This window comes from Tenrec ecaudatus, chromosome 8 (assembly GCF_050624435.1).
Source record: "Tenrec ecaudatus isolate mTenEca1 chromosome 8, mTenEca1.hap1, whole genome shotgun sequence".
NCBI lineage: Eukaryota > Metazoa > Chordata > Mammalia > Afrosoricida > Tenrecidae > Tenrec > Tenrec ecaudatus.
The window spans coordinates 78744548-78760165 of NC_134537.1; the positions used below are offsets into that span (position 1 = coordinate 78744548).

The following is a 15618-nucleotide window of genomic DNA, read 5'->3' on the forward strand; positions in this document are numbered from 1 at the left end:
TTAAGAAAGAAACAATAAATACAAAGGAAAAAATCCTGAAGACAAGGCATGTAATTAGGTCATTTTCGTGTTCAAGACAATGATGATCTTTGACTAAAGAGAAAAAATACCACACAGACACACTGATTATAATAGGTAGGCAAAAGACCTTGTTTTAATGAGAAAATACAACCAAAAAGCCTCTAGGTTCCTGGTGGAAATCAGTAGTAGTCTTCATGACATTGTCCCAATTTGTACAGGCAAAAATCTTTTCTTGATGCAGCACACAAGTGCAGTATCACAAAAAATATGAAAGATTTCATTTTTGTAACAGTGCTGCCTGCAAACACCTCTTGTTCCCCAGCAGGTGCTGAAGAACTTTCTTATGTAAATGTTCGGTCCACTTCTCACTGTCAGCAAGTACAAGAGAGAGGGGGGGGGGAGTACGGTTAGTGCCCTGCAGGGTGTGTTGCCACGCATAAATTAGATTGAAAGGTATACTTTACAACGCTTTGAGGACAAATTAGACAGAACAAAGATATCCTGAACTTGATGGCTGGCCCTTTTCCAGCTGCTGCTACTTACTCTTCAAGGACCATGCCTCTAGCTCCTCTGGTCCCCACCAGGTGAGTCAGTAAACAACGATATGCAGGTAATGCATCCCGCTTGAGACTGTGTGCTATGGAAAGAACTATTTAGGACTCAGAAGGCTGCGGAAGCCATCCTATCAGGAGGCATACGGTGTTTGGGATAACTTGTGGTTACCAAGGTAGCTTGTGATTACCAAAATGTCAATTTGAAGAGCAAGAGCGCTGAAATAGAATTGTGCAAAATTTGCCCTGCATTCCCAATAGCATGTTTTCTGACTTTTTGGAAGCACCATACAGCCTGCCTTAATTATAGGCTAATTGAAAAGGCCTCATGAAACAACACTGTGTGAATCAGATCAAAATACATAGAACACAGACCTAAATCTACAACTCGTATTTTATCTCACCATGCGACCTGCGAGGTTTCTGGGTCTGGGAGCTAAAGAGGAGATGCATGCAGGGGGCATTTTGAAAGGGTGAACGTAGCTCTGAGCCGTCCTACTGAATCAGCCACACTCAGACCTTCTTGGTAACTACCCTATGGGACTGTGTGTTGTTGGGTTTTTGTGGTGTGAGAATAACCCATATGGCATGACCATTAGTAAAGCAAACTTTCCCGCCTTGTGCCCATCCGCCCTGGGACACCTCTGTGGGGGCCAAGGAACGTAGTGGAAACACAGAGCAAAGTATCCAGAGGCACTACCATCCAGAGCCTCAGTTGTATCTGTGAGGATCCGGCTGAGGTTTTTACTGTCTCCTGCTTGACCTTGCGAAACCTTCTGTGGTAGGAAATAAGATCTTTCTGTAATTTCCAGAAAATCACAAGCAGAACAATTTTAAGAACTTCCATGTTAGTGGACCCTTCTCTGTATTATCAAGCTGCTCACTTCTGTCCAGAGAACATAAATCCGAATCCCTCAGAGTACTATTTCAGAGGGCTCCAGCCTGTGCTGATTAAACACAGTATAATAAGCAGCTCTGCTTTAGGGTTCAACTCAGCATTACATTTGCCTTGACTTCTTGTAAAAGTATACAAAATCACATGGGTCTCTGACTAGGAAGGCCAAGTTCTAAGAGTCCCAAAGTCCAGCCTGTCCTCAAAATCCTCCCATGCCCTCCTTGCTCTGCCACACTGCTGCCAATGCCACTTGTTCAACTTTCCCTGAAAATGCACAGGCTCTGCAGGTCAAAGTCCAAACCAGCCTCTGCTCTGAATGACATCACTTCCTATTATGTGTCTTGAGCATCTTCTACTCATTCCCTCAAGCAGACCCTGCCCCACCCCAAAAATGCATTTCTGCCCTTCCCCCTCCTGGTTCAGCTTCTTCTGCCCAAGTCCCGCACCTTCTTTTCAGCCTTGCACCCCTTTCCCTTAACTGTTCAAAACTCCACAAAAAAGGGGGTTCCATTTTACCTGGTGGAATATGGGAGAGCAAGACAAGAATCACAAGGACCAAGAGTAAGCTCCTCATGGCAGAACCAATCAGCAAAGAGGCAGCTGAGAATCTCAGGCCAGTCACTCAGTATGTGGTTCTCGAGAGATGAGCAGCTACGTGGCTAGTGAACCTTCCAGGATCAGGAACACTGGCTTGCTCCACTGAGCAGTCCAATAAACTAAAGCTCTGCCTCTGAATGGGACACCTCCCAACTGACGTCGCCTTGCTGGGTGCCAACACTGCCAATTTCCATTATATTATGAGAATAGTTCTCCCTAAGTCCTGGTAGGATGCCGGCCAGACCTCATGGCACACCAGTGTGACAAACGCCTGGAGTGGGCCGAAAACTGCAAGACTCATTGACAGAGGAGATGAAGGGCTTTCAAACATCGTTTTGAGTTTCACAAGAAAAAGCAACACACAAAAAAAGGCGGGGGGGGGGGGGGGTAGCACATTTTATCCTCCTGGGTTAAAAGCAAGGAACATGAACATGTTCAAGGGAGATAAATGATCCCCCCAAGCTGGTACATATCATGAAAGACAGCAACAGAGCTCACCAAGATGTTCCTGACTCCTCCATACAGAAGTGCTGCCTTCACGGCTGGCTGGAGGCTCAGCCCATTTACCTCTTGGGGTACCTGCCTTCCCCTCTCATGCATCCTTTCCCTCTCTCATGCACTCCGTTTTCAGTAGTGTACTTTTCTTCTCCCAGACATGGGGCACAAGCTCTGAGAGCCATGGTCCTTTGGGCCTTAGTTCATGAGTTCTTTATAAGGACTTGGGGAGCAGAAAAGAGTAATCAAGCTGAGGGAGAGGCTGATATTAGTAGGCTGGGTGAAAGGGCTACAGGCTGCCAGCTTTCTGCCAAGAAAGTCTGTCCCTGACATTAACGTTGATATTGCCAATTGGGTTATATTTCAGAAAGGAGCCCTGGTTGCATACTGGTTACTCACTGGGCAGCTAGCCACAAGGTCAGTAGTTTGAAACCACCAGGCATTCTGAGAAATTAAAAAACAAGACGTTCTACTCCCATATGAAGTTAACAGTCTGAGAAACTGGCAGGGGCAGTTCTACCCTGTCCTCCAAGGTCACAATGAGTCAGTATCAACTTGATGGCAGTGAGTTTGATTTTAGTTTGGTTGCATTTCAAATCATCATTTTGCATTCAACAATTTAAACAATTTACCAAACCTCCCAATAGCTCGTCCAGTCACCCTTTTTTTTTTTTTTAGGCTGGACAGTTGTATTGTCACATCCACGCGGGGGCCGGCCATGGCTTCTGGTCTCCCAGCCCCACCCCAGGGGTCAGGTCCGCTTTCCCCGAAGACCTCCTTGCAGGCTCGGTCCCCTCCCTTACCCTTCCTGGGGTGCCCAGTGCAGCAGAGCTGGGGCAGAAGGACCCTCAGGCAGGGTGGGCTTCTTTAAAGGAGGGAGGGGCCTTTGGGAGGCCCAGCTGGGAGCAGGGGGCTGTGGAGTAGGCGGGGAGTCCGTGCTGAGCCCTGGCTGCGCCTCCACGTTAGTGAGGCAGGTGCATGCCCAGCTCCTCCATCGGACAGAGGGACGGGCAGACTGACCGAAAGGCAGCTGGGCAGCGTTTCTGGAACAGGGCCCATGAGGGTTAGTTGTGGTTCCCAAAGAATGAGGGGTGGTGGTCCTGGGGGTTGGGGGGCGCACTAGACCTTGGTGGCCTCAGCAAAGCCCACAGTGTTGTTGTCACGATCGAAGACGGTGTAGTAGCTGCCGATAAACACGTCGCCCGAGATCCAGAGAGGGCCCCCGGGTGGGGGGATGTCCATGCCCATGAACCCACTCAGGCAGATGGTCTTCCCGGCCTGGGATACCTTGAGAATGTAGGCTTCCGGCGAGAGGGTGTAGGGTTTGTTCCCCAGAGACAGGATGACGTCAGGCAGACTGGAGACCTTCTCACAGGGGATCATGTACTGTGGGGAGGGGGCACCGTGATGATGGGTGGGAGCCCCGAGGGCCCAGGGGGGACATCCTCTCAGGCCCGGGGCTCACCTCGCTCTGGATCAGCGGCACAGCCCCCAGGGCCTTCTGTAGCTCCTGGACCTCTTCCACGGGGCCCACCATCAGGGAGGTGCCTGTGTCCACGATGGCCTCGCAGCCGCCCTTACACAGGGTCAGTCCGTTGCCCACCTCCAGCCTGGTCCCTGGTGGGCAGCCATGGGGAGGAGCCCATGGCTGGGGGAGGGGTTCTGGCCTGGAGTGCTGGTCCGGGCCTGTCGACTCACTTGTCCATGTGAATCTGCCAGTATGCCTTCCGGGTGACGTTCCCAATCACCCTTCTTATTCTCTCTTCTCCCTCTTGTAGAATACAATCTTCCCCTTCACCTTAGTTAACTCCTGTCTACCCCCTAGTCTGTTGCTTCCCCTTCTTGTCCTGTCTCTCCTATCCCTGGTAACCATCAAAGTCTTTTTCTTTTCCTGTGAAAACTTTTACCTTCTGAGGTAGTTAGTTTATTCTGCCAACCTGGCCGGTAAACACATGTGGGGTTAATTGAAGGGTGGAGGGATAAATGGCTCATGAGCCTCGCCTTTCTTGTTCTTGAGTCTCTTGCTTTGTGATGGTCGGACCAGGGTGCAGCTGCCTGAGTCAGTTCCTTGCTTCAGCTGGCAAGGCTCACTTCCTGAGAAACATCCCTGAGGAGAAGCACATGAACCTACCTCGATGCAGCCCTGGTGCTGGAGCAGCCGTGTGGAGACCACTGCCAGCACTGAGATACGTACGCATTCACTGACTCGGCTTTCCTCCTGTAGTCGGCATCATAGTGTGTGTTTTGTGAGATGGAGGAGGACTTTGTGGTTTGGTATCGGACATATGGGTTAATGGGTTAATGTTGGACTTGTGGTTTTGGGCAACACTGGGTTGGAATGTTTTCTTGATGCACACTTACCCTTTATATAAAACTCTCTCTTACACATGAGTTTCTGTGGATTTGTTTCTCTAAAGTGCCTAGACTAATATACCTTGTAGCAATGGTCTTATATATAATTTAACCTTTTGTGGCTGACTTATTTCACTAGCCATAATATCCTCCAAATCTATCTCTGTCATGTGGTGTTTTGGAGTTTCATCATTATTCTTTAGTACATGTAGTATTCTATTGTGTGTATGGACTAACGTCTATTCTACTTATGGGTATTTAGATATTTCCATCTTCTTGCTATTTTAAACAATGCTGAGATAAATGTGGACGTGCATATGCCAGTCCTTGGCGTAAAGCAGGTGAAGGGATTGCTGGGTCAAACAGCATCGCTATTCCCAGAGTTTGAGGAAGCACCATACTGAGTTCCACAGTGGTTGTACCATTGTATAATCCCACCAGCAGTGTGTGAGCTTTCCAATCGCTCTGAAAAGCTCCTTCTGTTTGGGTTTTGGTTTTAACTTTGTTCTCAATGCATTGAATTTGGTAAATCTGTTACACAAGACCTCTTTAAAATGTTGAAAAACAAAGGTGTTACTTTGAGAGCTAAAGTCTACCTGACCCAACCCATGGGATGTTCATTTGCCTCATCTGCACGTTGAGATTGGACATTGAATAAGGAAAACTGAAAAGGAATTGATGCTCTTGAATTATGGGACTTCCAATGAATATAGCAAGTACCACAGATTGCCAAAAGAACAAACAAACCTGTCTTGGAAGAAGTACAATCAGGATACACCTTAGAAGCAAGAATGATGAGACTTCCACTTTCATACTTTGGATACATGTTGTCAGGAGAGACCACTCCCTGAAGGGACATCATGCTTGGTAAAGTAGCAGGGTGGTGAAAATGAGACCTTCCGCAGGATGGACGGACACAGTGGTTGAATAGAAAGCTCAAATGTAACAATTGTGAGGCTGGCACAACATGGGAAGTGTTTCATTCTGCTGTTCATGGGGTTGCAATGAGTTAGAACCCATGGATGGCACTTCATAGCAGCAGCATGCACGCTGGTGTGAGGTGGCATCTCAGCACTATTTGGATCTGCATCTCTAGAATGGCCAGTGGTTGTGAGCATTGTTCACTTGTTGGCTTCCTGGATGTCTTCTTTAATGAACTTTCTGCTCAAGTTTTCTGTCCACTTTTTAATTGGATTATTCATCTTTTTCATGTTGAGGTATTGCAGGTTTCTATAGATTTTAGAGATTAGTTATTTGTCCAATATATCATTGTCAAAAAAATTTTAACAGTCTGCACTTTCTCTTTTTACAAAAGATTCTTGATGAGGTGCACAGCTACCAGCATCTGTCAACAGAGACCCCAAGAGTTCTTTGATGCTGAATAGGTTTTAGTTGAGCTTACATACTAACACACACTAGGAAGAAAGTCCTGGCAATCAACTTCTGAAAATCAAGCAGTAAAAGCCCAATGGACACAACTTCTCACTCCTGTTAGCCTGGGGTCACTGTGAGTCAAAGAAGAAGCAACAGCAACTAACAACAACATATGGGTCTCATTATTAGGTGCTGTCCAACTCATAGCGACCCGGTTTACAACAGAACAAAAAACCACCTGGCCCTGCTCCATCTCATAATTGTTGTTATGTTGGAGGCCATCATTGAAGCCACTGCGTCAATCCAGCTGGTGAAGGACCCTCCTCCTTTTCCTTGGCCCTCTATCTTACCAGCATGATGTCCTTTCCCAAAGATTGCACTCTCTTGAAGACGTGTCCCAAGCACCTGAGATGACGTCTCTCCATGCTTGTCTCTCAGGAGCATCTGGCAGTCTAGGGTACTTCCAAAATTCTTCACCAACACCATAGTTCAAAGGCATCGCTTTGTCTTTGGTCTTCCTGATTCAATGTCCAACTTTAGCATGTACGTGAGGTGATGGAAAATACCACGGTGGGGCATACCTTCCTTCTTAAAACAACATCCTTGCTTTACATCACTAAACAGGGGCTATGCAGCTGATTGACTTAATGCAATGCATCATGAAGCTGCTGTTTCCACGAGCACTGATTTTGCCGGACAAAATTCTTGGCAACTTCCATCTTCTCTCCATTGATCACGATCTTACCTTTTGGCCTGGTTATGAGATTGTTTCCTTTACATTGAGTTACAATTGATGCTGAAGACTGGAATCCCCAATCCTCTTCAGCAAGTGCTTCAAGGTCTCCTGACGGTCAGCAACCAAGGTTGTGTCATCAGCTTTTCACAGATTGATAATATGCCTTCCTCCAATCCTGATGCCACATTCTTCTTCATATAATCCAGCTTTTCTGATTATTTAGATTAAATAAGTATGGTGAAATGTTACAACCTTGACATAACACTTTTCTTATTTTAAAACATGTATGCTTCATCAGCTTGTTGGGACATTTCAATTGGTATTCCATCAATTCTGGAAGCCGTGTTTTTGGCTAATGCTTTCAATGCAGCTTGGACTTCTTCCTTCAGTGCCCTTGGGTCTCGTTCATATGCTACCTCCAGAAATGGTGGAAAGTCACCTAGTTCTTTTTGGTGCCGTGACTCTATATATTCTTTCCATCTTCTTTGGATGCTTTCTCTATCATTTAATATTTCATCTGTAGAATCTTTCAATATTGCAATGTGAGGCTTAAATTTTTGCTTGGGTTCTTTCAGTTTAAGATATGCTGCATGTGTTTTTCCCTTTGGGTTTTCTAATGCTAGGTCTTTGTACACTTGATTATAATATTTAACTTTATCTTCTTGAGTTGCACTTTGAAAGTTCCTATTCGGCTCTTTGATGTAATTATTTCTTCTGTGCACATTACCGTGTGTGTGTGTGTGTGTGTGTGTGTGTGTGTGTGTGTGTGTGTGATGATCAAAGGAGACTTTACTGATAATTGGAAATTGGGAGTTAAGCAGACAAAAATGTTTAATCAATCAAGTTTAACTTAAAATTGTCTCCTTTTCCTTTGGTCATCACAAAACTAGGAATGTTAATTAGGCCTTCACCCACATCATCTTCAAATTCAAACCATTTTATTAACCTTGTGTTCTTCCTGTGTCCCAATTCCTCATTGTCCTTGACACCAGCCCAGTGTTCGCACATACTATAATTCTTTTTTGGGGGAGAGCTTATTTAAGGACTTTGTTCACTGTCACATATCTCCATCCTTCCACAAATATCACATGTTTTTAGTAACTGGTTTTCCAAGAGCTCTTACAAACAGACAGCTTGGATTTTCAACTTTATTCTTTTGTAAAAATGTGTTGTCTACTTTGGATATTTTGTCCTTCTGTATAAATTTTTTAAATCATTTTATTGGAGGCTCATACAATTCTTATCACAATCCATACATATAACCATTGTGTCAAGAACATATCTACATTTGTTGCCATCATCATTCTCAAAACATTTGCCTTCTAATTGAGCCCTTAATATCCGCTGCTCAGTTTCTTCCTCCCTCCCCACTCCCCCTGCCTCATGAACCGTTCATCCTTCATAAATTATTATTATTTTGTCATATGTTACACTGTCCGACATCTCCCCCCGCCTTCTTCTCTGCTGTCCATCCCCGAGGGAGGAGGCAATACGTAGATTCTTGTAATCAGTTCCTCCTTTCCAGCCCACATTCCTTCCATCCTCCAGGCATCGCCACTCTCACCACTGGTCCTTAAGGTGTCATCTGTCCCAGACACCCCCTTACTGAAGGGTTGTGGGGAGGAGAAGAGCCAGGCAGGGTGCAGGGTAACAACAATGAAACATATAACTTTCCTCTAGTTCTTAAATGCTTCCTCCTCCCCACTATCATGATCCCAATTCTACCTTACAAATCTGGCTAGACCAGAGGACGTACATAGGTACAGATAGCATCTATAATTCTTAAACTCGCACTTAAAGCACTGAAAGTTGTAAAGTCTCAAGTCTTGCTCTACACCCTAAAACATGAGCAATCCAAAAGATAAGGTCAAAGAGAAAGAAGTATATAAAATTGGTGTCCGTAATCCCCTTACAGAAGGGTTGCAAGGAAGAGATGAGCCAGTCAGGGTGCAATATAGCACACCATTCAAAAACCAACAAAACACACACCATTCCTCTAATATTTTAATGCTTCCTTTGAAAACATATTTGGCATTATCTAACAACTTTGAGAAAGTACATATCCTGCTATCCAGCAATCCTACTGTAGTCCCTGCAGAAACTCTAGCCATCAGTCCCAAGAGACACTCAGAAATAGTCACAGCAGCCACACATATGGCAGGAAACAACCCAAAAGGCTATTAAGAGGAGAATGGATATGCTAGAATACATTGATGCACTGGAAATAAATAATAATGAAATTAAACCTACAGCTACAAACCAGAGTGACGGAGACTGCTCATTGCCACCCAGCATCCATTCCTCCTTTTGCTTATTAATATAATTCCCATTTTGAGTTGGGGAATTCTCACACAAATTAATGCTAGCGTTATGAGTTTCCATTACATCTGGGCATGGGATGAAATGCTGGCCCAGTGAGATGCAATCTGAAGTGTGACTTATGCAAAGACGTCTATAAGGAAATAAAGCATAATTTTACCTCCCTAAATTCCCCCTGTGGCCAGCCAAGAATGCAAATTAGACAGCTGGAGTCATGAAATGACATGATGGTGGAAGCCAACACTACAGCTGGAGCAGAGAGACAGAAGGAACCAACATTGTTGACGACCCCTTGCGTCCTGGATTCCTTTACATAAGAGAAGTGAAATTTTATTTTTTTAAATCTTTTTTACTTTGGTTTTTTAGTTTCATTTGTTTGCTTATTTTTCATTTTTGCAACTAAATCAATGAATGAATCTCACAAACATAATCTTTCTTAGACTATTGAAAAAATTCTCTAAGTAACTTTAGTTCTAGTCTTATGCTAGTATAATTCTCCAGAGACCTGCTTAACTGATCTATACCGTATGCAAATCAGACCTATCACATCCTATCATAAAGCCTTTCTGTGGTGTCTCTATACCACATTCAGACTACATTTATTAATATTTCATTCGTGGTCTTTTGTAACTTGACTCTATCCTCTTTGTTTAATCTATCTGTAGCCATCTCCCACATTCTAGTGATACAGAAATGTGAGTACTTACCTACAGACACCATATGCTTCTAAGGCCCTTTACTCTTTCTCACATTAGTCTATTGAAAATTCCCAGAGTATTCTTTCCTGGACTTCCTGGATAACTCCTACTCACCCTTAAAAATTCAGCCCCAGGGATCACCTATCCAAAAATCCTTCCCTGAGTCCCTAAAGCTCAGTTGGAAACTCTCAGTTCTTAGAATATGCTATACATAAAACTATCACAACTCTTACCTTATTATATAAAATAATAATGTCTTAGAAGTATGAGGAGGCCTGATGGTATGCTTGGTAGGCATTGGGCTGCAATCTACAAGATCAGCAGTTCAAAACCATCAGCCGCTCCTTGGAAGAAAGGCAGGGCTTTCTACTCCCATAAACAGTTACAGTCTCAGAATCCCACAGAAGGGTTATTATGAGCCAACATTGACTAGATGGCAGTGGTACAAATCCAGCTAGAATGCTCCTTAGAAGCAAGGATGATTAGACTTTATCTCACACACTTTGTGCATGTTATCAGAAGGGACCAGTTCCTGGAGAAGAACATTTGACATTTCACCTTTTTTGAAATGAGAAACCCACTCGTACACTTGAGTTTTCCCTTAGCACTGTCCTTGTAAGCTGTGTTCAACATCACAACAGTTTCTGCAGCATTTTTGTCAGGTAGGAAACAATATTTCACATCCACATGCTGTTCTCTTAAATCAGCCATCACAAAAAATGAGAATCAAGTGAAACTGCTTCCACAAAAAAATTCACTGTGACCAAAAAGAACCTTCCCAGGTGATGCCACTGGGTGCACTAACTCAGCAAGTTGCTCAATCAATGCTCACCTAGCAGGAAAAATGCGTACTATGAAAGCTCCACCCAGAGGAGCTTTTTTCCAGTTTTCTTGGGGGGGGGGCGTATGTTTAGTAAAGTGGAGGGTGAACAACAAAGAGGAAGACCTTCAATGAGATGGATTGACAGTGGCTGCAAAATGGGCTCAAACACAGAAATGATTGTGAGGACGATGCAGAACCAGGCAGCATTTCGTGATATTGTGCATAGGGTCATTATGACATGATACCACAAAGAGCAATATTGTGTTAAAACTGTGACATTGTAAATCTCTCTCCCTCATATGGTGTGAACAGAAAGTCAACAACTATTGGCGACGCTGGGTAAACTGAATCTACACCCTCTTCTCCAGCTTCTAGAACTCTCTATTCGCAGGCCCTCACTATATTTATCCTTCTCCTCATAATGCTTCTGGCCCTGGCAAGTTCTCCTGCAGTGGGTCTGTGCCTTGCTTCATGCACACGTGAGCGCCTTAAAAAAAGGTGGAATCTAGATTTTCTCGGAGGTCCAAGTAAGATGGAAAGTTTGTCACATGCCAAATTTGTGACCAGTGTTTCAGAACTTCTTTTCTCGAAGTCCCTTAGTCATTCCCCCAAATCCATGGGGATAGGAAAACCCTGTTTGTTACAATTACACTACAATTTTTTTAAATTTGAAAATGATAATGGCAACATCTCTACAAATGTGCTTGACATAATGGATGGATGGATTGTGATAAGAGCTGTAAAAGCCCCCAACACAATGATTTTTTTTTATGAGGTGAAGAAAGAAACTTCATGCCCAAGTAGGCAGTCTGGCAGAAGTTGAATAAGAATGCAAAGTAGCCCTGAAGGTTTCTAGGCCCTTGTCCCAAGGCCAAGAAGACCTCGAATCTTAAAAGCAAGTACTGAGGTCTTTATGTCCTATGCGTGATCAAAACAACTTCTAAGCCCATCTCTGCAGAATGTCCTTAGGCCCTAATATTACTAGAGACAATGAAGTGATTCAGCTGGTTGGTTACAGAGCCCCTCCAGTCAAGGGTGTTTGTTGAGCACTTAGGACAATTAGATCTCACTTCATTTTATGACTGTGGTTCTCAACCTTCCTAAGACCACGACCCCTTCATACAGTTCCTCATGTTGTGGTGACCACCCCTGCCCACCAGAAAATTATTTTCATTGCTACTCTTAACTGTAATTTTGCTACTGCTATGAATCAGGCGACCCTGTGAAAGGGTCGTTCAACCCCCAAAGGGGTCACGACCCACAGGTTGAGAACCGCTGCTTTATGAACTTCTCAAGGTGCAGAAAGCATTTCTCTATAACCCTCATCTGGATTCCTCCTTCCTGGGTTTGAATTTGAATGTTTACTTTAAGTCATCTCTCAAAGCCTGTAGAGTCTCAGTGAGAAAGAAACTATCTTTTTAACCTTAATTAGCCCTTCCTCTAATACACAGAAGAACGTGATAAAAACTGGAGAGTTCTGTACTAAATCCTATATAACATAGGCTTGCACACTCAGAATGCACACTCCTACAGTTCAAGTTCATGCTCCTGACTCTGCTTCTGCCTGTGATTAGCATTCCTTTAGAAACCTATGTTATTGAGAAAAGTCACATCTTGAGGACAAGAACTCTATCTTTGTATCTTTGGCTCTTTAGTGCGCAATAGTGTTTGTCACAGGGTATACACTCAATAACTAATTAATAACTAAATCAATCAATAAAGAGTTACTACACAGTCGTGTTAGAGTCCATCTAATAGCTGTATAATTCTAAACAAATCACATGACTGCTCTGATCCAGTTTAAGAAGTTCAAAGAGAAGCACTAAAATCCCTCCCCTTTTGATCAGGTATCAGGCATCATCAGAACAAAAAATCTTACCATAGTGAATGAGGGGAAAGTGTGGAGACCCAAAGCCCATTTGTAGGCCACTTGACATCCCCTTACAGAAGGGTTTCAGGGAGGACACGAGCCAGCAATGATGAAATATACAACTTTCCTCTAGTTCCTAAATGCTTCCTCCCCCCGCCCACTAACATGATCCCAATTCTACCTTGCAAGTCTGACTAGACCAGAGGATGGACACTGGTACAGATAGGAACTGGAAACACAGGGAATCCAGGGTGGATGATCCCTTCAGGCCCAGTGGTGTAAGTGGCAATACTGGGATACAGGGAGGGTGGATTGGAAAGGGGGAACCGATTACAAGGATCTGCATGTGACCTCCTCCCTGGGGCATGGACAACAGAGAAGTGGGTGAAGGGAGACGTCAGACAGGACAAGACATGACAAAATAATAATTTATAAATTATTAAGGGTTCATGAGAGAGGGGGATGGGGGAGGGAGGAGAAAAATGAGGAGCTGATGCCCGGGGCTTAAGTAGAGAGCAAATGTTTTGAGAATGATGAGGGCAATGAATGTACAAATGTGCTTTACACAATCAATGTATGTATGGATTGTGATAGTTGTATGAGCCCCTAATAAAATGATTTTTAAATCCCTCCCCTTTTGAGTAGTTATTGAATCTACAGAGTATTCTGGCTTCCTCTGGTGTCTACTCACTTTAGTGTACATGTGCCTCATATACACAAGTAGACTACAAGTGCATGGAGGGCAGGGGCTGTACTTCTGTAGTGGGTCTCTGCCAAGTTCTTCTGTCATTGCTAGGTGCTTTCAAGCAGGTTCTGACTCATCGTGACAGTAAGCGCAACAGAACAAAGAACTGCCCAGTCCTGTGCCACCTTCACACTTGTTCTTGTGTTTCAGCCTATCAATGAAGCAGAAATTAGATAAGCCAAAAGGAGATATCAAAGAGCTTTAATATCAGTAGCACTTCAAACACGCAATTGCCCCAATCAATCAATAAATAAGACTCACTCTCCTCCCCATACCTCCATCCAATTCATACAGAAAAATGCACATACACACATAGGAAAAAAATAAATTCCTTAAATTACCTTCAAATCATTTTATAAGACTTGAAGTGGGGGAGATAAGTGTTTAGAAGGTGGAGGGTCAAAACCCACATGGAAGAACACAGCAGCCTGTGTGATCACGTGGTTCTGAAGGGATCAGTGATAAGGCATCAAAGAATAAAAAATCATATCATTGGGTGCACACCTCCATGATAACGATCGCTGAGGACAAACGGGTGCATAAGCAAATGTAGCGAAGAAAGCTGATGGTGCCCGGTTATCAAAAGAGATAGTGTCTGGGGTCTTAAAGGCTTGAAGGTGAACAAGCAGCCATCTAGCTCAGAAACAACAAAGCCCACATGGAAGAAGCACACTAGCCTGTGTGATCACAAGGTATCGAAGGGATCAGGTATAAGGCATCGTCAGGAAAAAAAAAAATCTTACCATAGTGGATGAAGGGGGAAGTGCAGAGTGGAGACCCAAAGCCCATTTGTCGGCCACTGGAGATCCCCTTGCAGAGGGGTCTAGGGGAGGAGATGAGTCAGTCAGGCCGTGATGTAGCACCGATGAAGAATACAGCTTTCCTCCAGTTCCTAAATGCTTCCTCCCCACCCCCCAGCCCCCATGCTATCATGATCTGAATTCTACCTTGCAAGTCTGGATAATGCAGAGGATGTATACTGGTGCAGATAGGAGCTGGAGGCACAGGGAATCCAGGGTAGATGATACCTTCAGGACCAGGGGTGTGAGGGGCGATACTGGGAGGGTAGAGGGTGAGAGGGTTGGAAAGAGGGAACCGATTACAAGGATCTACATGTGACCTCCTCCCTGAAGACAGACAACAGAAAAGGGGGTGAAGGGAGACATCGGACAGGGCAAGATATGACAAAATAATAATTTATAAATTATCAAGGGCTCATGAGGGAGAGGGGAGTGGGGAGGGAGGGGAAAAAAGAGGACCTGATGCAAAGGGCTTAAGTGAAGAGCAAATGCTTTGAAAGTGATGAGGGCAAAGAATGTACAGATGTGCTTTACACAATTGATGTATGTATGGGTTGTGAAAAGAGTTGTATGAGTCCCTAATAAAATGTTTTTTAAAAAAGAAGGTGGAGGGTGGGACGGATAATTCATACAAAGGCAAGAACTCCCAGTCAGGAGAACGGCCATTCACAGTGCTGGGAAAGTAGGTAATGACTAGGGAACTTGGAGTGACCCTCTCCTGAAGACCATGGGGAGACAAAGGGCACTCTCGGCAGAGGAACAGCATGAACAAGGTCCAGAAAAGGAAAAGAGCACGGGCTCCAAGGTGAATTTCAAGGAAGTTCCGATGACTGGAGGTTAGGCTGGGCATTTGGTGTTCATGGAAAGGATGATAGAGAGCTGAGCATGGGTCAGAGCATTTCATTCTTTCAGTGGCTCTGGAAAGTAGCGCTGGAAGTGCTGCCGGACTGTTAGCCCCAAGGCTGGTGGCCCGCAGGAGAAAGATGAGGCTGTCTGCTCCTGTAAGATTCACACTCTTGGACGCCCTATGTTGGATCGCTATGGGCCGGAAGACACTTGATAGCAGTGGGCTTTTGTTTGGGGCGTTTGTTCCTTCAGCGGCACTGGGGGAACCGTTGCAGGAGAAGCGCAAGGACTTGTGGAGCAATAGCAGTAATCTAAGTGAAAGATAAGCAAGTCTTCAACGAACCCCGAGGGAAGGAAAATGTACTGTCGATCAATATCATATGGCTCTCCTACAGAAAATGCGTGATGGAAGCAAATAGCAAGTCAAGAAATAAATGAGAATCAATCAGGAAGCTCGGGTTATATTTAAATAACTATAATAAGCACAGTGAAGTTA

General features: G+C 44.4%; 2 protein-coding genes across 2 annotated transcripts; both read right to left on the minus strand.

Annotated features, from left to right (window-relative positions):
* Nucleotides 1-213: 213 nt before the first annotated feature.
* On the minus strand, nt 214-2041 carry DEFB135 (defensin beta 135). The gene is made up of 2 exons (XM_075557196.1): nt 1984-2041; nt 214-389 (listed from the first exon to the last, which is right to left on the minus strand). The coding sequence occupies exons 1-2, from the start codon at nt 2039-2041 to the stop codon at nt 214-216; spliced, it is 234 nt and encodes a 77-aa protein (XP_075413311.1).
* A 1633-nt stretch (nt 2042-3674) lies between these two features.
* Nucleotides 3675-4292, minus strand: LOC142454368 (cathepsin D-like). Its single transcript, XM_075555692.1, has 3 exons — nt 4258-4292; nt 4025-4169; nt 3675-3945 (listed from the first exon to the last, which is right to left on the minus strand). The coding sequence occupies exons 1-3, from the start codon at nt 4263-4265 to the stop codon at nt 3679-3681; spliced, it is 420 nt and encodes a 139-aa protein (XP_075411807.1). The 5' UTR covers nt 4266-4292; the 3' UTR covers nt 3675-3678.
* Between the last annotated feature and the right edge of the window lie 11326 nt (nt 4293-15618).

What these genes read in the sequence shown, in the direction of transcription:
- DEFB135 (XM_075557196.1), bottom strand. Translation starts at nt 2,041, where the DNA reads ATGAGGAGCTTACTCTTGGTCCTTGTGATTCTTGTCTTGCTCTCCCAT. An exon ending in GCTCTCCCATATTCCACCAG is followed by an intron (nt 390 to 1,983) that starts GTAAAATGGAAC and finishes ACTTGCTGACAG; the next exon opens with TGAGAAGTGGACCGAACATT.
- LOC142454368 (XM_075555692.1), bottom strand. An exon ending in TGCCGCTGATCCAGAGCGAG is followed by an intron (nt 3,946 to 4,024) that starts GTGAGCCCCGGG and finishes CCCTCCCCACAG; the next exon opens with TACATGATCCCCTGTGAGAA.